This window comes from Eschrichtius robustus, chromosome 9, assembly GCF_028021215.1.
Source record: "Eschrichtius robustus isolate mEscRob2 chromosome 9, mEscRob2.pri, whole genome shotgun sequence".
Classification (NCBI taxonomy): Eukaryota; Metazoa; Chordata; class Mammalia; order Artiodactyla; family Eschrichtiidae; genus Eschrichtius; species Eschrichtius robustus.
Genome location: NC_090832.1, coordinates 8,845,358 through 8,872,039, shown reverse-complemented (window position 1 = coordinate 8,872,039; position 26,682 = coordinate 8,845,358). Strand labels below are relative to the sequence as shown.

General features: G+C 44.2%; 1 protein-coding gene across 1 annotated transcript in view; it reads right to left on the bottom strand.

Moving 5' to 3' along the window:
- EZR (ezrin) overlaps positions 1–22,306 on the bottom strand; it is a 50,128-nt gene extending 27,822 nt beyond the window's left edge. Inside the window, 4 exon segments of the mRNA XM_068551705.1 lie at positions 20,603–20,689; positions 21,637–21,701; positions 21,704–21,788; positions 21,791–22,306. Coding sequence (XP_068407806.1) covers positions 20,603–20,689; positions 21,637–21,701; positions 21,704–21,788; positions 21,791–22,306 — 753 coding nt within the window.
- Positions 22,307–26,682: the final 4,376 nt, after the last annotated feature.

Below are 26,682 nucleotides of genomic sequence, written 5' to 3'. Positions count from 1 at the left end.
GACTATCTCAAGGACTGCAGGATGTTTAGCATCCCTGAGCCCACCCACTACACACAGGTATCCCCAGTCCTCTAAAAGTACCCCCCAACACACCCCCGCCCAAAATGCCCTCTGGATAAAGGGGACGCCCCTACCCTGACTGAGGGCCACAGCACAGCACTGCCTTAATCAGCAGCATGTTAAGCAGGTCCGTGTTTAGAAAGACTATTTAGATTCTTTTAAACTTTATAGATCTGTAATAATGTACTGAAATACAGCATAAACTTTCATCAAAGTTTAAGACGAAACATTTACTCAGATGACAGGACCATTTATATTCATGTTTTGGTCCACTTATCCAGGGGCTTTAAAAGAAATCAGGCTTTGGCATATTAAGGAAACATACCTAAATCGCAACCCTCCTTTTTATTATCCTGTTAGGTTTCCTTGGTAATCAATTGTTTTTAGTGAACTCAATGTGTACTTGGAAAAAGCTAGCACTCGTGTTTGCAGTGGTGCCACAGAAATAAAGTGGGATGATACGGTTATGCATGATAAATGTGAGAATGGTCCCACGAAAAGCTGGAGGTCCAGGGTAAAACATATCACCACACAAACCCAAACCACGTGCAAAGACTGGAGAAAAGCACATGGTTTGCAATTTTTATTGTCTTGGTATTTCCCCCTAGATCACACACTTTTCTCAAAGGCAATACTCTCTGAAGGCAGCAAAATCACATAGTAATGTGCAGTACAGGTGTGTACAGCATACAGTTAGTCATTTAAAATCTACCCACCGAAAGGGCAATGTTTTATGCCAGGCTGGTCAAAATACTGAAACCCTTTCTAACATTCTGCTCTGTGTGGTGGGGGCAGTGGTGATAAAAGTTTAATTCTGCCCATGTACCCCCAACCCCTTACGTACACACAGAGAACCATGTGGTTGGTGGAGATGACAATTTAGTAATTCATGTCTCTCCTCTAAATGCTACTCCTTTTGAAGCTATGGCAGCTAAAGCTGTAGTTAGAGCTCCAAAATGTTAGAACCTAAAAGGAACCAGACATAACCATACTGCACTATCTATAATGGAAATTCTTAAGTTTCAGTATGAGAGTTACGTTAACAGCTACATACTAGGTCAGAATTTTAGAGTAAGATAATGTATTGAAGATGTCTGAACCCCTTGAGGAAAATGAGGTTTTTAATGAGTATTTGTGTGTTTTTCACACTGACCATATTTAGCAGAAACATCTTTCTTCTTTTTTGCCTCTGATAGTAGCCTAGCTTAGTAGGAGTTTTCATTTCAATAGGAGAGGTAAGTTCCTGATCTATTACTAAAATATCAGTATATGCAAGAGACAAATGCCTAAAAACAAAAATAGCAATGAATTTCGTTTTATTTCTAAAACAAGAACTAATGAAACTAGCCTGTAAAACTTCTTAAATTTAAGCAAAACACCAGGCACTTTTTTTTTCATGAATATAATGACTGGTGTTTCACAGGTATTTGCACCAGACCACTTACCTATATACTGCGTATCTTGTTTAATATCAGGATTCAACACATAAAGCTACCTACCTTTGCCTTAGTTAATGAAGATGATAGACACCTAATTGTTAACGCTCCCTAATCTCCTTCTGCTTAGTAATCTACTCTTTTAAAAATTCTATTTGCTGTTCTCATTAGGGGTTAGCTCAGCTCAAAATTACCATCAACGTGCTGATAGCTTTCACCTTCTGTTCCCAGCCCGCTCCAGCTGGTGGGCACCGTGCATGCCTTCGGGGCTCACGCCCTCCACAAACGCCAGTCGGTGCCTCCTGGGGCGGGGGCGGCCTGCCGCCTACGACTTACATAGGTGGCCCTCAAATTGATGCCACACACCCCAGTCCTTCGGGACTAACCATTAGGATCCCCAGAGCAGCTTCTCAAACACCTGAGTTTCTGGGCCTCAACCCAAGAACCTGTATTTTTTAAAAGCCACTCAAGTGATTTTGAGGACCAGCCAGATTCACCGATCCCTGGAACAGTGGGCGAGAGCATGGGAGCCCCGAGGCCCCACAGCACGGTGACCTGTGGGGAGGCCTTCCTCCCTGGGGCCTCAGCCCCCTGATCTGCAAAGAGAGGGTCTGGGTTAGATGACCTCAGTCCTTTCCAGCTCTGAAATGCTCGGTCTAAAGTCCAAAGGCCCAAAGGTGAGATGCAATCCGAGCTAGAGCTGTGCACGTGCGGAGGGAATGGGAAGGTTCATGAGAAAGTCAGTAACTGCGTGACACTATGACGAGCCGGCTGGGAGGCTGTTTTCATGGACAAAGGAAAAGCTCACACCTGTTTTCACATTTCCAAGGACGGGGATGTAACTCTCTAACCAGACACACGATAGTACAGGTTTTATTGCTCCAATGCAACTGACAGCTCTTTTTCCAATAAAAAAGGGAATTAAAGGTGTTAAACCCCAATCTGTTTTTTAAAAATATAAATTCAATAACAATTCACCCTATTAAAATCAAATAAATCCACCGTCCCCGCTTTGCTGGGCAATCACGAACACAGGCCTGACAGCAGGCGGTGGGCAGGATTGCCTCCCGGCCCAGCCCCAGTCTGAAGGAGGCACTCCCTGCTCCTTTATAAAATAGAAATGATTTTATCTGTAAGGGATCTTCTAACATTCTATAGCTTAATTATAGGAGTGGCTTCTGACACCATCCAAATCAGTGGCAGTGTAGTTTCTGCAAAATTATCTGAATTTAAAGAGAGAGGGACAAAGCATGGGGGGTGGGAAGGCAGTATTTTCAGGTCACACAGGTTAAGGTTCTCTATTTCTTTTTTTTTCTTTCTTTCTTTAACTGAAAGGCTTTGAGAGTCTTTGCTGTATTAATGCAAATTGTGAAATTCCAGGACGGTGCCTTAGTCTAGGTCTCCCAGATTCTTCTGCCTACAGGTTTTTTTCCATGGAATATCCCAAAGGACCAGTATTTTTCAGAATACACTTTGGAAGAACATGATTTTTGAGTCTTCTCGGTTTAATTTTATCAAAATGGTATCTAAAATGCCTTCTAAATGTCTGAGAGATGTAGAAAAGATACTGAGTTGACAATAAAATACTGTATTTTACTTCTAACCCATGTATGATTGCTGAATTTTTGGCTGTCAAATTATCTCATTATTTTCCTCATTTTGGCAAATAAATCTAGTTCTTCAATTTTTCCTTTGAGAAATGTCTACTTCCTCCTGAACTACTTTAAACTTCGTGTAAGAAAACCTCCCCCCCCAATCACACTTTTTACAGAATAAATTCACACCATACTAAAGACCAAGACAGGAGGGAAAAGTTCAAGACAAGTTCTTCCACAAACTTTACAGACAAGCAGCCATTTTACATCTTCTTAGACTAACCAGGTTTAGGTAATTGTAGTAGCCAGAACACTGCAGAGGAAATAAAAGTTGGCAGTGATTTTCCTATGTATGAAGAATCAGGAAAACCATGAAAGGGAAATTCAAACAGTAACATTTGAATGTTTGAATTGCAGGCAGTGGATTCAGTGATAACAGATTAATCCCTCTATTATCACACCTGCATTTACTCAAAAATTAGTCTGAGTAGAACTATCTAAGCACCACCAAGATTACATTGAGAGCTTGACCTTTCATAATCACTTAAAATGGCAATGCTGTTTTCCAACATTCCAGCCCTCTTCTGAAGGTGCCACTTCAGCAACTTCTACAGCTTTCAAATATTTGGGTAAGACCTTTCAAATACTTCGAAAGGCTCTGACAGGGAAGCAGTATGGTAAACTTTCTCCCACAAATGGGGGAAGAAACGCAGGGGAGTATGATGAGGAAAAATTCTCACAACTGTAATGAATTATAAAAGCTTCTTCAGATGCTATTTTGGTTCACTTAATTGAATAATTATTGAGACGATATTGTATTTTGATTTTCATCATTGAGTCATTACTCTTTACAACAGCTTTGTTGAAATATAACTTACATCCCATAAAATTCACCCATTTAAAATGTGCAACTGAGTGGTCTTTAGCAACTTCACAGAGTTATGCAACCAATCCCACTATCTAATTTTAGAACATTTCATCACCCCAAAAAGAAACCCCATGCCCGCTGGCAGTCACTCCCATTACTCCTTCCCCCCAGCCCTGGAAACCAAGAATCTACTTTGTGTCTCCATAGATTTCCCTATTTTGGACACTTCATATAAACAGAATCATACACTATGTGGTCTTTGGTGACTTGCTTCTGTCACTTAACAGGTTTTCAAGATTTATCGAGGTTGTAGCATGTATCAGCACTTCATTCCTTTTTTTACTGCTAAGTAATATTCCACTATCTGGATATCTCACTTTTGTCTATATATACATTCATTGCTGATGGACATTTGGGTTGAGGATCTTATTTTCTGTGTTGCTTTAGTGATTATAAATATGAAACAGCTAGGAAACAAGTCATTTGAACTAGACTATGGTCAATTTGGTATTCAAATTGATAAGAAAAAAATTTTAGGGGCGAACGAAGATGAAAGAAAATGAATTTTTTAAAACTAAAATTCAACTTAAGTTCACTGTTTCATTTAAGTTGTGAGTAAAAATACGCTACATTCTCAGGAAGAAGGTGCCAGCTGCCAAACAAACTGCTGTGACCACAGCAGGAAACACCGTTTCCTCCACTGGCACACTCACTCTCCCCTGAGGCCAGCAGTAATTCCAGCCGCAGGAACTGTAGTCAGCCCCTTCCCTTACAAACCAGGAGCCAGCTCGGGGGAGCAGCCCTCCCACGGGGCAGAGGGGAGAGCCCAGGCTCTTGTTAATTTTGAGCAGCAAACTGAGTCTTGTTTCACAATTGGTGCTGAGCTCGCCATCGCCCAGCACCCAATTAAAGTACCAAAAAAAAATGTTTTGTTTTAAATAAATTTATTTATTTATTTTTGGCTGTGTTGGGTCTTCGTTGCTGTGCACGGGCTTTCTCTAGTTGTGGTAAGTGGGTGGCTACTCTTTTTCGTGGTGCACAGGCTTCTCATTGCGGTGGCTTCTCTTGTTGCGGAACACGGGCCCTGGGCGCACAGACTTCAGTAGTCATGGCTTGCAGGATCTAGAGCGCAGGCTCAGTAGTTGCGGCGCACGGGCTTAGCTGCTCCGCTGCATGTGGGATCTTCCCAGACCAGGGATCAAACCTGTGTACCCTGCATTGGCAGGCGGATTCTTAACCACTGCGCCACCAGGGAAGCCCAAAAAAATGTTTTTAACGGAACACTATGTTTGTATTTTGCTTTCTTGGATTAACATTAACCCCTCCAGAGCCCTGCTCACTGCGGCAATACCAGACACGCTTCATGAAGGCTGGTGTCTGTGAGCAAGTGCACAGGAAGCACGGCCAGGCCAGCCACATCTCATTCGCTACTCTCCCCAGGCCCTCAGCGCTCCTCAAACTTGAGCACACAAAAGAATTACCTGGAGAGCTTGTTGAAACAGTTTCCTGGGCCCCAGGCCCAGAGATTCTGACTCAGGAGGCTGGGATGGGCCCATCCATCTTCAGCTCCTCCCAGCTCATAAGCAAGGCCACACCCACACAGACCCTGCTCTCAGGGAAAGAGGCTAGGCTAGGATCCTGAACAAGCGAACAGCCACGACTCCTTCTGGCAAGACTAATGTATGTACCGCTACTATTTATACTCCATTATGTGAAAATACCTTTACTAGACTTTCGTTCAGTACTAGACCTAAACTCGCAGAGACAGGTTTTTCTTAATGAAACTGTATCTCTACAGAGGGATGCCTATTTTTGTACTCTCTTTGGATCCTGATCTCCTTATCTTTAAGATAAAAATCAGTCTCGTGAACAATACTCCAACTCAATAAATCACAGCATTAGCTATGACACACAGTGGTCATTTACAAATAATAACCACCCTCTGTAAAACATTACCATTAACTCAGCAAACCTTAATCAGCTTAGTGTAGAAATGCAGACCTGTGAATTTAGCCAATTTAGAAGGCAAAGTAAGAAAGCCCCAAAGGCAAGTGGATTTTTTGTTTTTTAGCTCTTCTCTGTCCACATCACTAACCCTTTACAGGCTGTCACGGTAATGGCTAGTAGAGATAAGTTTGTTTCTATCCATTAAATAAAATGAATGTTTGTCTTCGTTAAATGTGCAACACTGCTCCCAGTAACACTGTTTATATAAACAACAAAATTCTATAAAAGCAGTTGCCATTAAAAATCCAATGACCATAGTTGACATGTTATAGTTTCTAATAAGCATACAGTTCTTTAGAAGTGTCCAACTTCTAAAGTGGATACTTTAGTGTGTCCACTTTAAAGTGTCCTTTCTATCCAAGAAAGGCAGCTGAGAAAACACCCTGTTACATACACCATTCTTTTAAGCATGGAGAGGTCAAAATAAAAACCAATATGTCGGGGCTTCCCTGGTGGCGCAGTGGTTGAGAATCTGCCTGCTAATGCAGGGGACACGGGTTCGAGCCCTGGTCTGGGAAGATCCCACATGCCGCGGAGCAACTAGGCCCGTGAGCCACAACTACTGAGCCTGTGCGTCTGGAGCCTGTGCTCCCAACAAGAGAGGCCGCGATAGTGAGAGGTCCGCGCACCGCGATGAAGAGTGGCCCCCGCTTGCCGCAACTAGAGAAAGCCCTCGCACAGAAACGAAGACCCAACACAGCCAAAAATAAATAAATAAATTTAAAAACCAATATGTCAAAATATTAAAACACTATACAGAGAGAAGACAAGTAAAATAGAAATGTGGTTCTTAAAACACAATTTTTCATTAAATGGAGTCAAGTCCGTAGTAACCTCATACTGACTGTACTGGCAAAGACATCAACTCTGCTGTCAGTCAAGAGGGAGGCATCAGTCTCTCTCTAAAATGCTGCCACCAACAGCGTAGCCACATGTCACCATGTGCCTGAAGGCAAGCTGGACTCAAAGTTAGAAATTTCAGGGGTACATGTGTAAGCTCGAGTGCTTAACACCAGATTTCTTGAGGTTTACTGACCTTTAGAGAAGGTGTGAATAACAGTGTATCTTATTAATAAAATAACACTATGGCAAACCTGACCACCAATGGATAATAACTTTTTAAAATTAGTCCTTTCTTTCAAGCTCTTCTGTATCTTAAGTTTAAATTAAACACAATCACATCATTATCTATTGTCTTCTTTTTTGAGGTTAAAGAAGAAACTGAATGAAAGTGAAGAAACTGGCTTGTTAGGCTTCGGAAAAATTTTCAAATGCCAAAGAAAACTGGCCATCTAGCTCCACAAATCTTGCAAAAAGTCTACGGAATTAATCAGAACACAAACTGCCAGGCGATGCGGTAAGAATTCCGTGCACCATCATTTTGTCTGTAGCACAGCCAACCAAGACAGATGGGCAGGACAGACACAAACTCATATTCTCATCAAGTATTCATATAATTGTACGATACCAGGATAATAAATATACCAGCCTTTTATTGCCTGGTAATAGGCAATAACAGTAATAGGAATAATAAAACCATCGAATGTTAGGGCTGACAAGAGTCCACTCGAGACAGCTCCTAAGGAGGTCCAAGGGCTGCTGGCCCGGCGTTCCTGTTACTCCTCACTTCCTAGGAGTCAGGGACTGGTGCTATTCCCGGGACTGCGGAGTTCGGGAAGCCACCGAGAAGGAGCGCGTGAGGCCTGCGCTGGCTGCTCCCAGTCTCCCGGTTGTCCGTCTCAGAGCTCCAGGTACTCCAACCCTTGTGACAGTGGTCACTCCCCCAGCAGGAAAATTCAAGCTCTGCTACGTGTGGATTGGTGCTCACAGTTAATGAGAATAACTCCAAATTCCCTGTAGGTAATATCTATCAAGAAACTGAATTAACCTACCACACTCGAGTGCCTCGGGCGAGGTCATCAACCTTTGGGATTCCAGCAATCCTGCCCTCCCCTCCCGCTCCTTCTCCATGCAGGTGTAAAACAGCAGCCACGGATTAGTGTCGCTCAGCTGCTAATCACTAATGAAAAGTAAGGTCGTAACTACAGAGTTCAATGTCCAACGAGCCAACCTGACTCTATTATAAACCACACAGCTGTAAGCAGTTTCTTAGCTCACGTCTTCTGAGAATCACGACGCCCTAGGGTAGGCGCTTACCTCATTTTACAGAGAATTCAATATCACTTTAAGGAGTACTGAGGATAACTTAAACTTAACCATGAAAACCAACACTAAGTACCCCTCATCTCCTTTTCCAAACTGCTCTCCTCCACCACCATTAGGCTAAGCTTACAGTGTAAAAGCTAAATCCTTTATATGCTGTGGATAATAACAGGGCAGAGTGAAACATGAAAGCTGGGCCTTGGAATTTCCCAACGACTTTTGTTTCAGGTATCTACATTATGTTATATTTTATATCCTGTTTTTATGTTGTATACATGTATATGTTCTAGGTAGAATAATTAAAAAAGGGAGGAGGGGTAACTATTTCGTAGGGTGACTCTAAATGGGTATTGCTTGGTGAGAGGTAAAAAGTTATCCTAGCCTGACTACCTTCTTTTAAAGGCTGAGAAACTGCGGCCTAGAAAGGCTTATGCGATTTCCTTACCTACTAAAAATATTTATATTTGTATAGCTCTTAAATGTTAGTCCTAAAGTTGTATTTTTCAATATAAGTCAATGGCTTTAAACTTTTGAATGGAAAAGTTTGTATTTCCAAATTCCAGGGTGAAAATTATGTGAAGTATATATACAGATAGATATAGATCGGAAGGAAGGGCTCAAATCCACTAATATCCATCGCATAATTTCGAGAACATGAAATGAACTCCCAAGTCTTTCTAAACAGCTCCTGTAGCCTCTGAAAGTAAGCCACTTCCTGCCCCCAGACCCACTTCCTGTCAGCCAAGCCTGCTTAACAATACAAAAAGTGAACAAACCACTCCTGCCTGTGTTCAATATAACTAGAGAAAAATCATGACCTTAGAGCTGGAAGGGAACTTTCTGAACAGTCCCACTAAAAAGAGGGTCAGTTCCCTCCTCTACTGTAAAACCGGGGTTTTGGAAACAGCTTGTGCTAAACCCTCCCCACTGTTCACCAGGCTAAGGCACTAATTTTGGAAGGAGGAAACTGAAGGCAGTAAGAAACTGCTTTCCAAGCACCTGACAAATGAAAGGACTGTCATTCTCACCCAAGTTCCAAATCCGTGCTGCAGGGTAACACTGGTGGGGATTTCCTTACCTGCTAATGGCATGTAAAAATAATATTCTTGATACCTATTGGCTGTCGATTTTTAAGATCTTTTTTTTGGGAGTGTAAGTAGGAACTGATTTCTTCTACACTGGGAATGACATACACCCTGTGTGTAAATTTAAACTAGGACACTTGGACACCACTTTCCACAGGAAGGGGTAAATACATAATCAGAGACTGTCACATTCTGCAAAAGAAACTGTTCCTTTCCAGAAACACAAATAATCGTTATCCCTCTCTCCTCCTCCCTGCCCCAAGGCAGGCAAAATAAATTATCGTTCAAGGTCACTCTATCTAATAAGCTTGTGAAGTCTTGATTCTGTAGTATGTCATTTCAGTTTCACTAGGTGTGTCATACATATTTCAGCACCGATTTAGTTCACTGAAAAGTGAGGTTAATTATATCCACAAACTTAGGATCCCATAAAAGACTCGAAGTAAGGGACAGGGCCAAGAGGGCTATCACATGGTACAATGGATTTTAATTCCAGGCTCGTAAAACATAGGAAATTAAAGGCCTAAAGACTAAACCTCATTCCACCTGGAGTGGACTGTTTTCTTTGTAAATTTAGAAGTCTGTGAAGAGTTTTCTAATCTGGTGGGAGGAAAGCCTATGAAAGAATGAAAGTGTCAAAACAACATAATTCCTTCGCTAACCTGCTGTTTTAGGGAAGGGCATATAAAATAAGCCATACTTAAACCTGCGCCATTTCTGAAATAAATCTTTGCCTCTAGTTAAGATCACATGTGCCATAATATTTTGCAGTATTAAAGAACATTTCTCCTATAAGGAGCTTAGATAAGATGTATTTGAACTTGACCAAGAAGTCTTTACTTTTGCTATCTATCAAAAATAGAGAGTAAGACCCCAATAGTTTTATTTTTTAAAAGTCCAAGCTAAATCAGCCAGCTAACAAAATCTGCTCGAATAAGCCCACTTCAACTGAATTTATGCTTTTAAGCCACTCTCTGAAATTATATGACGTTTAAAAAAAAAAAAAAAAAGACCTCTTCAATTTGTACTCTGCCACAATCAAGTATGCTGCATCCGGAGTGGGATTATAATTATGTACCTAATTCCTTGACTGGGAGTAATCCTCTCGCCCACCTGGCCCCTGCAGCTCCTGGGCTGCTGCACTTACGCAGGTCTCAGCTCCTCACACCCTGCCCCCAACCCCAGTCCCAGCACAGACTGCATACAATTCCACTAAGTAATGCCCCACACTTGAGTGTGCTCGCTCCCAATTTCCAGCTTTGAGAATGCTGCTATTGAGACAACGACCTATTTCTAGTTGGGTCACCCCCTCCCCCATCAAAAAAAAAATCGTGGGAATACAGAGCCCGTAGCGGAACTAGCCGGGAACAAACAGTTCTGTGTGTTTCCAAGTCGACCGAAATTCTGACTAGAGCTCTCCTTTAATAAAAGGTGTGTGGAGGGCGAGAGGGCCCAGGTGGGATTAAATCGGTCCCTCATCTGGTCAGAACACCGAAGGTCTAAGGACTGCGGTTCTGCTCCGGGGATCCGGGGAGAACTGCTCCCTGGGACCCAGCAGCAGGCAGGGCGGGCTCCCCGGGAACCCAGACCCCACGGGAAGGAGCGTCCCTTCCCGCTTTCTCTCTCTAGTGACGCAAGGATTTGGTGATTTGAAAAGTGACAGCATCTTTCCCTTCCACCCCTATAAGGTGCTTTTAAAAAACAACCATTTTATTTTGAAAAATTCGAAACATTCGCAAAAGCAGAGAGAACAGTGCGATGAGCCACAGGTGTGCTCTGCGTCCACCTACGACACGGCTACTTCTCTTCTAGCCTTCCTGACTCACTCACTCTACCACTTGAAACACATTTTTTTTTTTTGCTGGCACATTTTAAGACCACTGTGTATCATTTCACTTGTAAAAACTTTGGTATGTAGCCCTGATGGACTTTAAATATGAGTATATTTTCAGCTTACACACACACATATATATATAAGCATACACATATATAAAACCACCATGCCACTCTCATAGCCAACGTAATTAAAAGCTATTCCTTAATATTTTAAGTTTAGTCAATATCCAACTGTTCCCCATTGCCTCAAAACTCTCTTTTTACAGTTGATTTGTTCAAAGCATATAATGCCCTTTGGAGCTTTGTCATCCTATTATATTTCCAAACTGCCCTGTTTGGCCAGTTTCTTAATAAACATCAAGTTTTCCCCACCTTATCTCCCCATCTAAGTCCCACTTAAGTGTCTCACCCAAATAGCAATGTATTATGTAAGCTGATACTTGAACACCCAAGAAACAACATCCATAATTACGTAACCAAGGCAATGAAACATGTCAACAAGAATACTAGGCTAACATACATATTAACATTTTCATAAATAAAGAGGTGGTTCCAACTTAAAATTTGTCCTAAGCTTTTACCAAGTGATCTGTGATTCAGTTTTCTCTTTAAAAATGTAAGGAGTAAGACTGGATATCCTTCTAACACTTATTTTATTAAAAAAACCTACAGATGCTATAATGGTGCAATAGGCAAAATATTATTCAAAAAGTGTAAATTTCACCAAACCACATGCTTGAGAAATGATGGAAGAATCCAAGCAGGTATGGCAAACGACGACGTACTTATCACCAAACCTACGTGAAAACAGGTCCTTGGAGAAATATCACCTTGGCTCATGGTGCAATGTTAAGAGTGATTTACCAAAAAAACAAACAAAAATATGTCACACTCTGCCCATTCCTAAGTCACTCTGCCCAATGGTTTTAACTCTTCACGCAACAAGAGTCAGTGAAAAGAACAAAACTACCTGTACCTCTTGGCAAAGCCGGGATGAGAACTGACCTCAGCTCCCACCATCCCCTGACAGCAGGTATCTGTCTTCTCCACTACAGTGTGGGCGTCTTGAAAGCAGGTATTGCTCCCCTTTTGTGCACCAATGTATCCCCAGGACCTAAAAAACCTGGCGCACAGTAGGTACTCTACTTGTTGAATGAACAAATGGATTTTATGGAGGGATGTGGTGGTCTTCACTGTGGGAGCAGGAGAAAGGGCAGGCCCAATCTACTGCATTACGAGTCTAGGTCAGAAAAAAAAAAAAAAAATGCCCATCATGAGGTATGAAAGCTTTTAATCAGATTAGAATTCAGTAGTTACAAGTGGAGTTGGCCACCTTTACTCTGTCCTCTGTGCCAGGCAGGTCCTCGGATCCTGCTTCCCAGATGAGGAAGCAGGGCTCGGGGAGGTTGGGATGCTCGCCCGAGGTCGGTCACCCACTCAGAGGCGGGCCTGTTTACCTGCTCCCTCATCCTCCTTCCCTCTATTTACCTGCCAATAAAGCAAGCATTTTAAGTCTGTTCTAGAAGCAGATAATGATGCTTTTCTTCCCCCCAAACCACTTGGCTTCTCACTTTGTGGCCAGGAAAGACAGAAAGCAAAGAAGCAAGTATCTGTCACTGTTATGGGTAGAAATAAGTGGAAGTAAATAAAGCAGTAAGGGGTGGGCAGTGAGGGGGCTCTACTGCAGATAAAATGGTCTCAATCGGGGGTCAAATGATAAAACAATCTACACGCAAACATTCAGACACAGACAATAGTTAATTTTAAACGATCAGTGATAAAAACACAACTCATTCATCTACCATTCTCTTTCCAACTCAAATATCAGGTACGAATTGCTTTCTTTTAGCATACGCCAGAAATCTGTCATTATACAATGGCTTAGCAAATGTGACACAAGACACTACCACCTTCTCTATAGAAACAAGGCCCGCGGAACAGCAGCCTTGTTTAAAACATGACCTCAGCCCCAGCCATGCCCGCTCCTGGGTGACAGCACTCACGGTACACGTCCAGGCTCAGGCCTGTGACGCACTGGACGCTGACTAACAAAACAGGTTCTTTGTACTTTAGCAAAAAATTTTTAAAAATTGGAACCAATGGGGTGGATCTGCTTCCAAATATTATCAGCTTAGTCATTAAATATATACAAGGTTGTAACAAAGGCTTAACAATAATTATTTTTATCCTAAAGCAGGGGTTGGCAAATCTTTCCGGTCATGGGCCAGACAGTAAGTATTTTAGGCTTTGGGGGCCATATTTGGCACCTGCTGCATGTTCTTGTTCTTGTTGCTTTGAAAAATCCCTTTAAGTTGTAAAAAACCAATCCTAGCTAGGTAGCCCACACAAAAACAGGCCATGGCCAGATGTGGCCTTTACCTACCCAATCCTGAAGTAAAAACAATTATTTACAATATCTGATATGACAATTTTTTTGGTATTGACAGTTTCAAACTGATCAGCTCTCAGGCAAAAACAGAAAAGAAAATTAGGTTGTGGAAAGTGACTTCAAATTTAACAGAATGGAAAGCAAAGTCTCACACTGTTTATTACAGTTTCATCCTTTCTTTTATCAATAAAAGTCGGATCAAGGTCAGAAAATTTTCATTTTGCTTTTAAGGTTTGTTTTCTCAAGTATATTAGGTTAAAAAGATAATTATTATGTTAATGCACTTCTCCATTTCCTTTGAAACAGCATTACTGTTTATCTATAGGTGTTTAAAAGGGCTTGGAGAATGGAATGTGAATCATAATCCAAGGAAAACAGAACTGACCACTGCTGCTGTCTGAATTCACCAGTGCCCAAAGGCAGAAGGGTAACTCCTATGCACCCCTCAACACCCACCTGAAGAATCTCACCCAGCTGGGAGGCATTCCCTGGCTCTCTAGGGTACACAATATTCTGTATCTCTATTACCACACTTACTACACTGCACTGCAATTCTCTGTTTACATATCTGACTCCCCTATTAGACTGAGAATCCCTTCAAGGCAAAAACCTATCCTATTTATTTTTATAGACCTGGCACCTAGTGCGTATAATAAGGCTTCAATAAATGAGGAAGGAACCCATGTGACCTACAAGGGAATACTGACAACTAGAAGACACAGAAGACACAGAGGATGAGAAGGAGATACAGTGTTCCCTTTTACTAAATAACTCAAATGTTTCACGTTGCTGTTCCCCTTGGAAGATCTACTTTACCTGGTTTATAGCAACTCAGGAACTAAAGCCCTTAGCTTTAGCTACAGGTTGCACTGAAAAGTTTGTAAAATATGTTTCAAGGGAAAAGAGCACACAGGAAATAAATAAAGCTTACAGCATCTGAAGATACATTGTTTGGATTTCATAGGTATAAGCTTTGTCTCAGTTTATCTCACATTCTTTTCACTTAAAAACTTTTTTTTTTTACTTCCATTTTACAAATGACGAAATTGAGGTTCACAGAAACTAAATGCCTTGCCAAAGTACAGGTAAATAGTAAATTAATTATGAAACTATTCTTTTTACAGCTCTTTGCATTTTTACTTGGAAAAATTATGTATATTAATTATATATTAAGTATTTCACTTTATAGTCAGAAGTCTCTAACTCACATCACAGCACAATGTTTATTTTTCTTTCTTTCTTAAAAAAAAAAAAAAACTATTTACAGAAGGCTGGAATAAGATCTTTATTCTTTACATCAAAAGCCATAGATACTAAGCATGTTAGAAGGAAAATAATGCAACCTTCTGGTCTCTTCAGTAAGTATTCCATATTTAATTAATAGTGGCAGACAACCAGTCAGTGTTTAAATTATATAAATATATATATATATTTTTAACATCTTCATTGGCATATAATTGCTTTACAGTGTTGTGTAGTGTTTAAATTAAAAACTAATTGGAGTAGTTGAAGAATCCCAAGTGTAGTTACTACTGAAATTAAATAAAATATAGAGGATAATTCAAAATGCATTCGCTGATTTTGAAGAAAGACTGAATTCTACTACTTCAGATTAGAGTTGAAATGTCTAAATACTGTAAGAAAGAGGCATATTGAATCATCCAAAGAATCTCCAAATTGTCAGATTCACAAAAGTTTAAGTTAAAAAAAAATTAAAGAATTACGATAATTCACTAATAGTGATGTTGCTTTCCTTTCCCAAACCGCAAGTACGAATAAAATTATTCAAAATGTTGTTAGAAATCACAATATTATTTAGGATGGTAACTAAAAGGAGAGGCCGGCATGGAAGGATAAGAGAAGAAAGAAAAGAAGACAAAGGAATGGGGTCTCTTTGTTCCCTGCCATTTAATAGGAAATGTTGGCCTCTTTTTCCCCTTTAAAAACAAAGAGAGCCAAAATTTGAAAGCTCGCTGGTCACTGCCAAATTAAGCTCTGCAACTGGACACCCTGCAGACAGAAGTTCAAATCAGAGAGATTCTCTCGTGCATTGTAGCTGGTCCTGTCTTTCTGGAGCCTGAGCCCCATCTCCTTTTTCCCACCTCGGCCGCGTTCCAAATACCAATGAGGGCACCCGTGGCGCTAGGAGCTGGGACCGCGTACCCGCCTTCGTGAGAGCGTGAGAGCCTTCGCCTGAACGGAGGCTCCGGAAGCGCACTGGGCTTCGCTGCCCACGCACGACCACCAGCATCAACCCCATCGAGAGAGAGGAATATATAAAAACTGTCCTTTTCCTATGAAATCATCAGTGCCCAAACTCTGGGGTGCATCAGAACCGTCTGGGGACCTAAAGCACAGACATCCAGTCCTCCCAGCCCTAGAGATGGGGATTCAGCAGTCCTGTGAGGGACCAGGAAGCTTCACGTCTCCAGATAATCGCGTAACCCGAGTGTGGGAACCCTGTAGTAAAGTAATGCTAACTTTGAACTATGTGTGTCCATAGTGTGTCCATACACTCAGCAGGAACATAAGAAAGCTGCTGGATCACTTTTAGTCTATGTGGATTTAAAAATACTATCGTTTAATAAGTCTGGTATTTGTATATATTGTGGCAGGGGGCAGCGGTTACAATAATGAAAGAAGGTGAGGAGTTCTTTCATCAATCACAGTCACAAATTTATTAACAACATGTACAAACCAAACCCTCAACCTCCCCTCCCACACCCCATCCTTTTCCAGGTTCCTTATCTCGTGAATGGCACCACCATCCAAACACTTATGCAAGCCAGACACCAGAAGGCAGCCTCAACACCGGGTTCTGCCCCTGCACGTCCAATCTATCACAGAGTCCTATCAAGTTCACCTCCCAGACACATGTGCTTCTCTCCACCCGCAGCCCCGCCCTGGTCCAGGCTGCCACCACCTCCCACAGCCCAGCACCTCCTGCTGATGCGGGTACGGCAGCTGCAGTGACCTTCCAAAAGGCTGAACTGATCAGGTCACCTCCTTCCAGTCAAAACCCTTCAGCGCTTCCCCGAGTTAAGCCCTCATGTAGCCGTTTCCCGTCTCGCTGCAGGGTATGTCCCGTCTCCCTCCTTCACCTGGAGGACGCCCCTTCACTCTTCACATCGCTCAGCACAGTCACGACGTGTGTCGGGGTGCGTTCCTGACCCCCGATGAGCACTCCCCCTACGCACACGCCATCGCATATCCAAGTTATTCTACGACTACAGTCTGTCCCTCTCACCACTGTTTTTGTGTCTGCTCACCTCGGCGGCCTCAACATCCAGCACAGTAACGCAGTAAACGTCTGCTGAATGAACGCGTGAATGTACAGACACACTCTCTGTGCCTTCCAGTGTGACGACAAATGACTAACCCCAGCCAGCGCTCCTTACCGCCACATGGGAAAACCTTAGCTGCCTAACTCACCATCTGCGTGCGGTGAAGGAGGGGCACGGGGAAAACAGATCCCATGTGTGCTCCTCAAGGGGGCGGGGGGAAGCATTAGGATATTCAGTGAATTCTGACCGTGTTAAAATATTTAGTGAAAGAGGATACATATTCTCAAGAGACAAGGTCATCTCAGAAATTATCTTAAGATTTTGGCATAGGGCAGAATTTTGAACACACTTTCAGAGTTTTCCTACTGAAGGGAGAAAATTTACTTTTACATTAGAAATTTCCGTATCGACACTCTAGGAATGAACAGCTAAGGCATCCACGGGTGCCAGTTAAAGGCAGTTCAGGCTAAACTTCTCAGAAAACAGCTTTAAGAGAGCTTGGCCTTGAGCACAACACCCTTTTCATCCCTAAGCTTGACTGCAGTGGTTTTCCTTCCTGACGCCCCATGCCTCCTCTCTGTCACAATGAAGAAAGCGAGTATGGGGGAAAGGAAGAAGGAAGGGGGAAGGAGCCCGCTGGGCACCCTCAGCTGAACCGTGGGCACGAGGGCTGCTTCCTGAGCCAGAGCCCTGGGCACAAAGCCCATGCCCCTCCCCAGATGACAGGGACGCACCAGGCCAAACCGGCCAGCTGGGCAGAAAGCGTGGTGCCTTCTGGACCTCAAACCATCCTCCTTGAAAGCCTACCCATCACACAAGAGTAGAGCCCTGAGCAGCTGGGAAAAGCAATGGACCACAGCCCTGGAGCGCCGGGGGGGACCCGCCCCAGGGGATCGAGCAAGACTTCTCAGTCTGCCTGCCCATCTCTGCACCGGTGGCTTTCCTCTCAGCTGTGTCACACTTTACCTAAGCCTCTTTCCTTCCTGGATGGCTCCCAGCGGGTTTTCCAGCTCCCATTCCAGTGTTTGCCTGTGTCTGGGCTTGGGTCCCAGACTGCAAGCTCCCCAAAGACAAGATCTGTTGCAACCGTCTGTGCGATACCCTGTGCCTGGCGCCGGGGCGACAGATGCTCACTGAACGTGTGGACGTGCAATGTCTTTTAACAAGTGGTGATCGCAGAAGCAGTATTAAGAGAAAACACAGCAAGTAAATATTATTTCATTTATATACTTGCTTTACAAATAGAGTCATCCACTGACTCTGTTCAGACATACCAATCAACAATACTTTGCCTGACAAATTCAAGAGGTCTGGAGGAGACTCAAACCGTGACTATGCAGACGTAGCCATCTTTATGGTTTGCCTTCAATCCTGTTGTTAAAAATCATCATGGAAAGCCACCTAACAAAATTCTTAATCTGGGCTTGAATAATAGGAATCAATAACCATTTGTTCAAAGGACACATCTATAGAGCTTGTTATTGGATGCTTCAGCTTTAACATCTAGGAGGGAGCAAAAAACAACAGTAACAAAAACGAGATACTCTATAACAGCCTTAGAAGTGCCTATCAGCCAGTAAGCTCTTAGTGATCTCTGGAGTGGCCCTCATAGGATTCACATGGAGAAAGACTTAAGTGTATTCATTTTACAAGGCAAAATCTCCAAGACCCTCCCCCACCAAAAAGGAGGCAGGTAGAAATTTCCGATGGAAAACAGCTGTGGCTCACATAAAAGGGGACCTCACAATACCACCTGGAAATAACTGTAAATATACAAAATATAGTCTTTCAAAATCTTACTCTGGTTATTGGGACCCTAACATACAAAGATGTTACAAGTTAAGGATGGCTACTATCCTTCCTTAACAGTTCAACAACTATCTTCACTTTGTCGGAAGAACATTTTCCAACTTTCTGATCCACCATAAAGGAACTTCAAAGCCAAATGAAATGAGAACATACCTGCCCTAAGAAATAAAAAGAGAGCCTTAAAAAGGAAGAGCATTCTGACACACAGCACAACATGGATGAATCTTGAGGACATCATGCTAAGTGAAGTGAGCCAGCCACAAGAAGACAAATACTGTGTAGTCTCACTTATATGAGGCACCTAGAGGAGTCAAACTCACAGAGACAGAAAGTAGAGGGGTGGCTGCCAGGGGCTGGAGGGAGGGGGAAATGGGAAGTTAGTGTTTAATGTGTACAGAGTTTCTGTTTGGAAAGATGAAAAAGTTCTGGAGATGGATGGTGGCGATGGGTGCACAACAATGTGAATGTACTTAATGCCACTGAACCGTAACTTAAAAATAATTAAGATGGTAAACTGTATGTTAATGTAAATTTTACTACCAAAAAAAAAAAAAAGACAAAAAGAATAAAAGAAACTATAAATCCTTATGAAACAGAAAAATAGTGACAGGAAACAGGTTAACTGACTTTCTTCTGAGTGATATTTTAAAAGCTGAACTCTGCATCTTTTCTTTTAATGAACTAAAGAAAACTACACCAGGAAAGGTAATCTCCTGATCACTGCTCTGTGTAACACAGCACAGGACTGTGCCCTGAGTAAGACGCTGTGCTTAGGTCTGTTTTATATCACAGGGATTGTAAACCCTGAACGTCACATGCCAATTGCAAATTGTAAATGAAAAGAATTCTGTGTAGGAAAAAAATTTTCTGCGTCACGAATGAATCATCTTGATGATGTAACCTAGGCAAAAGCTCAATTGGCTTCTGAATCTTTTAGCATATTAACATAGTAATTTATTTAACCTAACAGTAAGGTAAAACTTTATTAATAAAGAACTCCTTTTAGAGAATCTAAAATTTAACAGCAGAAAAAACACACAAGCACTGACTACAGAACCAGCTCGTTTGAAAAACAAGAAATAAATTCCACGTGTATCTTTTATTGCAATTTTTCATGAATCCAGATATTCTCTCCACCGTGATTCAAAACTCCAAAATCTTCTCCCCAATATCTAGCCACCAGTTCACCTGTGTTAAAGCTGGTAAAACAGATACAACTTTCTAAGAAATGCTGGTCACAAAGAACCTGCCTCGTTCCCACAACTTAAATGAAAGCCTTATAAAAAGCCCAGCCTGGCCACAATCTACCCGAGATGGCAACATAATCAGATGCAGGGGGACAGAGGTGGGGGGCACAGCAGCGCTCCAGTCAGCTGACGTTTACGATGTGCACCGGCAGTGCACGACTAGAGCCCAGGAGCCTCCGAATCAAACTCCAGGGCTACCTTCCTTCATCTGCAATTCAAATTCATTACTAAACCTCTTTCAGATAGGAATCCTGCTGCCACCAGCACATTCCCGGGTTAACAGAGCACAGCTTCACGGGCCTGTCGTAAAATGCACTGGAACGAAGCTGCCCCCAGAAGGACAGCGTCTCCTCTGCCGGATGCCCTTTAAAGCGCCAAAGGAAGAGCTGGGGTGCAGCTGGCTCCAGACCCTCGAAGGGAGTTGGCGTGCTCCGTCGGAAGCCACCTGACTCTCCCTGCGATTTAGACGACTTTTCTTTTTAAGAAACTTCCAAGTTGCATTAGAATACAGGTTTTAAACAGACCGAAACCGCGTAAAAGGGGATTCTAATTTTTATAAAAGACCCAAACAACTGGGGGCGGGGCAGGTGGCTCGCAAACAAGACTGTAGAGACAAAAGCACCATAATCTTGTTTTCTCCAGGAGTTCCACAAAGGACCAACTAATAACAAAGAGAGCAGACAATTCCCTACTCCTGCCCTCTCGTCCGTTTAGAAAAGAGCTCTATTCTACAAAAAAAAAGGCCCCAACACCTCGCCCAGGTAACTCCACTTGAAAATAATGCCCGAAGCATCCGACCCCGCCCAGAAACTGGGTTACTTACTGGTTTCGGCATTTTCGGTTCCTGATGGGTCTTTCTCAGTCTCCTAGAAACACACTCTCCAGCAGCAGCTGAAACGGTTTTCCCGACCTAGAGGCAAGAGGAAACCCCTTTAGAGCGCCCAGCAGCCTTCCTCCTGCTCCCGCCGCCGCCCCGAGACTCGGCGCCCACCCCGCGCTGCTGCTTAAGAACCGGCCGGGCGGGCGCCGGGATGAGTCACCGCCCAACCTGCAATTACGGCGGGCCGGGCGGGCGGGACCTGCGCGGAGGGGCTGCGGGGGACCGCGGGGCGAGGGGCGGGCACCCGGCGGGGAGGGTGCCGGGTGGGCGGGGCGGGGAGCGCGGAGCCTGGGCGGCGGGGAGGGGACCTCGGCGCAGGGCGCGCAGGCGGGCGGGGACTGGCGGGGAAGCCGGCGGCGAGGGGGCACGGGGCCGCTGGGCCTGGGGTACCGGGGGGGGACCGGGCCGGGGGGCGCCGGGGCGCCGGTCCCCCGAGGTACTCCTCGGGGCTTCCGGGAAGCCAGCCTGGAGCCCAGAAGACTGCAAGTTTCACTTTGTGAAGCAACCGTTTGCCCCAAAACTGAAACCGCAACCGTCAAACCTTTGAGAAACACTTTTTGAAAATTGTCCCCGCCCGGGAGCGGCGAGGGCCGCCCGGCTGGGCGAGGAGGGAGGGGGCGCACCCACGCAGCCCGGGCTTCGCTGGCGTTTGGGAGAGGGACCCGAGGGGGCAGAGCAGAAAGAGGAAGGTGGCGGAGCAGCCGGAGCGGCCACGCAGGCACGTTCAGCTTCACCTGCCGTGTGTTTGGGCCGCAGGGAGAACCGCGTACTCGGGACTCCGCCGGCCCGAGACCCCGGGAGCCGGCGGCGGAGCGAGCCCGGCTCCCGTCGGGACCACCGGTCCTGGGCTCGCGCGCCGGCCGCCCCGCCGCACCTGTCGTCGAGTTCCGGCCACTGTCCCCTCCGCGAAGCGCGTGGCGCGAACCCCCCGTCCCGGCCCCTCAGCCCGCCGACCCCGGACCGCGCGGCTGGCTCACCCGCAGCTCCGGCAGAAGACGGCTACGCTCCCCGCTGTTTGTGCGTAGGTGCAGTGCGCCCGCGGCCCGCGCTCCCGAGAGTCCCGGGCGGGGCGGGGCTCCGGGGCGACGCCCCTAACCGCCCCGCCCGCTCGCTCGCTCGCTCGCTGGCCCGCCCGCCCGACCTGCGAGGTGCGGCTCGCGGGCAAGATGGCTGCGGCCGGGCCCCGCGCCTGGGGGCGCTCCCCCCCTCCCCCGGCCCCGCCCGCCCGGCGCCCCAGAGGGCCGCGGAGACCCGGGGAGGGGGCGCCCTCCGCCTCCACCCCGCTCCTCCCCCCCCACCCCGCGCTCGTAAAGACCTCTCCCGCTTCGCTGCCCTTCCCCTTGGAGAAGAACTTCGCCGAGTTCGACTCAGCTCCCGAGGGTAGATGTAAAGTGTGAGATTGTTCCGTAGTGGACAGAGGAAGAGCAAGAAAATGTAAATAAGCCTGGAGGAACCGGCCGGCGGCCACCGAGGAGGTGCTGGGCCGTTTGGCGTCGGGCTGTCCCGTGGTCAGGTCATTTTGTTGTCCTTGCCCCGGGACCGAGACGGGCTTCTGAGAACCTGGGACCTGGCCGCTGTGTCTCCGCGCACGTGGCCGCCTCCGCGCTCGGATTCGGCGGAGGACACAAGCATTAGAAGGCGCTCCATCGCCGAACGCTCTTGGTTAAAGGACACACTTGTGTCCTCTTTTGATTTTACTAGCACAAAGCTTATTGGAAAAGAAATCTCCATAGGGAGAAGTTCTAGGAATTATTTTAAATATATATATATTTTTTGCAAATGCTTCTCAAGAGGAATTACACACACACACACACACACACACACAGGGACTTTGGTGGCCAGTGGGATTTGTTGCGCAGTGATTAAGCGTGCTAGCTCTAGAGCAGTGGTTCTCAAAGCATGCTTCCCAGACTAGCAACATCACCTGGTAACTTGCAGAAATGGAAATTCACAGGTACTGCCCCGAAACCTACGGAATCAGAAACTCCAGGGCTGGGGCCCAGCAGTCGGAAAGGTGAAAGGCTAAGGGTTGAGACCAGAGATTTTCCTGAATTCCTTTCCTGGGCTCACCACTAACTCCCTGTTTGAGTTGAGTGAGTTATTTAACTCCTTGGTGAGTTAAGAGTTACCGAACACTCACATCTGTAAAATGGCATAATTATGACACCTATTTCATAGGGTTGTTATGAGGATTTAAGGAGTCGCTACATATAAGATGCCTAGAACAGCGCCTGGCACATAGTAAGCACTCAACTCTATCCTGGTACTGAGAGCAACTAGTGACTTTGGGCAAAGCACCAAACTCAGTTTCCCACTTTGTAGAATAGAGATACTAGTAGCACCCACTACATGGGCTTGAAGGGATTAAATAAGACAATGTATGCAAAGTGTTTAGCACCATTCTGGCCTCCTAGTAATGCCTAACCTGTCATTGGGATGGACTACTTCTGGGGTACTCCTTGTCTCCTGTGACCCCCTCCTAGCTGCAGGTGAGTAGGGAGTATTTCAGAAGTCCAGGTGAGTAGGGAGGCCTTTTTTGAGATTTGGTCCTCTATTTGGGCAAGTCTGTTCCCTCTGGAAAACTGACTTTCTATTTTAAAGTGAAAATGTAAAGGGAACTGCATGAGGAAGGAAACTATGAAAGATATTTAACCTACAGTGATAAAGGTTCAGGTTGGATATGTCATTCCTAGCACACTCTATCTCCACCTCTTATCCTTGCCTGGAGCCTTGTTAGCCATTTTTGGTCCCCAACTCTACTGATAGGATATGCCTCTAATCTAATTTTTTATCTCACCCAGTTTATAGTATATTGTTTTAACTGGATGTTTGAAATAACAGTAGCCCAAGACCTTCTGGAGCATTTCTGCACTTTACCCTTCAGGGGAATGCTAAAAGATGAACTGGCCTGTGGCAGTGTCATAAAAATGAAAAGATCACAGGTTTCAGAAGCACACAGACCTAAGTCTGAATCCTGGTTCCAGCACTTACAAGCTGGTCACTTTGGGCGAGTCTCTTAACCTGACTGAACTCCCACCTCTCCATCTATAGACTGGAGATAATAATGTATATTTCATGGTGTTCTTCTGTCACTGAATCGTATAATGTGAGCATTCAACTAACTCAAATGCAACTTCTAGGTATAACTTTCTTGCATAAGTTAAAATAGTACATTGTAAATCAACTATATTTCAATTTTTAAAAAAGTTTACAAATAATAAATGCTGGAGAGGGTGTGGAGAAAAAGGAACCCTCCTACACTGTTGGTGGGAATGTAAATTGGTACAGCCACTATGGAGAACACTATGGAGGTTCCTTAAAAAACTAAAAATAGAACCACCATATGACCCAGCAATTCCACTCCTGGGCATATATCCGGAGAAAACTGTAATTCTAAAAGATACATGCACCTCAGTGTTCATTGTAGCACTATTTACAATGGCCAAGACGTGGAAGCAACCTAAATGTCCATCGACAGATGAATGGATAAAGAAAATGTGCCATATATAGATATATATATATATATATATGGAATATTACTACATATTACTATACATTCCATATATATGGAATATATATATATTCCATATATATATTCCATATATATGGAATATATATATATAATGGCATATTACTAAGCCATGAAAAAAAGAATGAAATAATGCCATTTGCAGCAACATGGATGGACCTAGAGATGATCATACTAAGTGAAGTAAGCTAGACAAATATCATATGATCACTTATATGTGGAATCTTAAAAAAGAAAAAAGATGCAAATGAACTTATTTCTGAAACAGAAAGAGACTCACAGACATAGAAAACAAACTTATGGTTACCAAAGGGGAAAGGGAGGTGGGGAGAGGGGTAAATTAGGAGGTATATATATATATATATATATATATATATATATATATAAAAATGAATCACTGTGCTGTCCACCTGAAACTAACATGATACTGTAAATCAACTATACTTCAATAAAAAAAAGAATATACAGAGAGGCAAGGAATGATTACAAAAGAGAATGGTCACTATAGAAATCGGAAAATTATATTAATAAACTTAATTAACTAATAAAAATAAAATAGTACAGCCATATTCTGCATATGCATTCCTTGTGTCTTACATTACTGAAAGCATTAAATCTTATACTACACGCTACTGTACAGGTTTTTACCTCCCCACAGAAACAAAAAATGTATACTGTCAAACTTATGAATGTTTCAAAAGGATTTTTCAAGGGTCATTTATTTTCACCTGATGGTAGAACCTAAGCCCCTTCCCAACCGCTGTCCCCACCCCGTTCCGCCCAACACACACACAAGACTGAACTCCAAGGAATCTATGCAAGTTGCTTAGGGCAGTGATACCGAATCAGGTGTGCATTAAGATCACTCATGGATTCCCCCTCTAGGAAACCCTGGTAACAAGTCTCCAGGTGAGCCTGACGTACCCAAAGATTGGAGAACCACTGACATAGGTGTGGCAGGATCTTGACAAATGTTACTTACCTTGCCTCACCCTTCACCCTTCTTTGGTGAAGTTATTCCCCCATTTTGTAAATCATGGTTTTGTTCACGTGTGATCATCAGTGCCCTGGCAGGAAGTGAAGAAACCTGGAGCCGGGAGTCTTAGATACCATTCCCTGCTCTCCTTTCGACTAGCTATTGACCTTGAATGACTTGTGCCTCATTTCAGGGTTTTGCTTTTTCAGCCAGAGGAGGGAAATCAAACGTCTACCCATGAGCCCAGGTGAAAGGCTGTTTGTTGGTAGATTGCTTGGAGTTCTTCAGGCAAGGTTACATGAAATTGAGTTAAGGCAGCCCTCTCAGAAGCTTTAGACGCAGACAAGGACGAGAACCGTCTACACAGAGCGTCCACGGCCCCTGATTGCAGGTTGCCTGTCAGGCCACTTCGGAACCTGTCTCCATGCTGGTGCCAGCCTAATCTCAAGAAAAAGCTCACAAATAGCACGACAGTCTCTAGCCTCCATCACTTGTAAAGAACAGTCAATAGGCAAGAGGGAAATAGAGTACCCTTGGCAAAACAATGATTTGTGTTATCTTGCAGGACTCAGTAACCTTGGGTGAAAATTCAGGACAGTGGGTGAAAGAGCACGAGAATGAATAAGGACTCAGACGGCCTGAGGGGGGGCCACTCTGCATTGTGCCTAGAGATCATTTTTAAGGGCTTTACAGGACAGTAATCTAGGAGACTCTTGGCACTATATTGATGGTACAGCTTATATAGTTTGAGTCCCCTAAGAATAATTCTGGCCACTAGGTGTTCTATTTTAATTGTTTCTTTGTCTTTTTTAAAATTTGGCATAAATAACCTTAATAGTTTTTATGTAAAAGAGTACTAATGACAACACTGGTTTGAGTAATAAACTCCCAACTATTGTAGCTTCTTTTATTATTATTTTTCTTATCTCTGATCAACTTATGAGATTTAAAAAACAAAAAGTTTCCAGTTTCCAGCCATGTTGTATGATGACCTAGTGGACAGGACCTTGAACATCCTCTATTCAGATACCCACATTTAACAGAGGAAAGAGCCCCACAGAGATTAAATTGTCTGCACTCCTACACCCAAACTTCTCTTGTCAAGATAGCCGGTGACCTACATCTTGCTAAATCAAGGGGCCGGACTTCTCTGCCTCACCTTACCCTTCTCCTAAGCAGCCTTGGACACATGTAGGACTCCCTGGGAACATTCTGTTCTTAGCGTTTCTGTTTTCTCCTCTCCTCCTTCCCCTGGTTCCCCCTCTGAAGCTGGCTCTCCTCTCCAGTTCCTCCTCCGCCGACCTCTCCCTGTGGACTTGGCTCCCAGCTCATTCCTGGGCCCTTATCTATGCACACTCCCTTCCTAGGTCATCTCATCTGCTCCAAGGCTTAAATAACATCTCCAGCCCTGACCTTTCCCTAGAGCAACAACTGCGTACTTGGTATCTCCAGTACTCTGGATTTTTTGAAAACTGCCCCCCTTCCAACCTTCCCCTTGGCCCTAACCCTAGAGGTCAA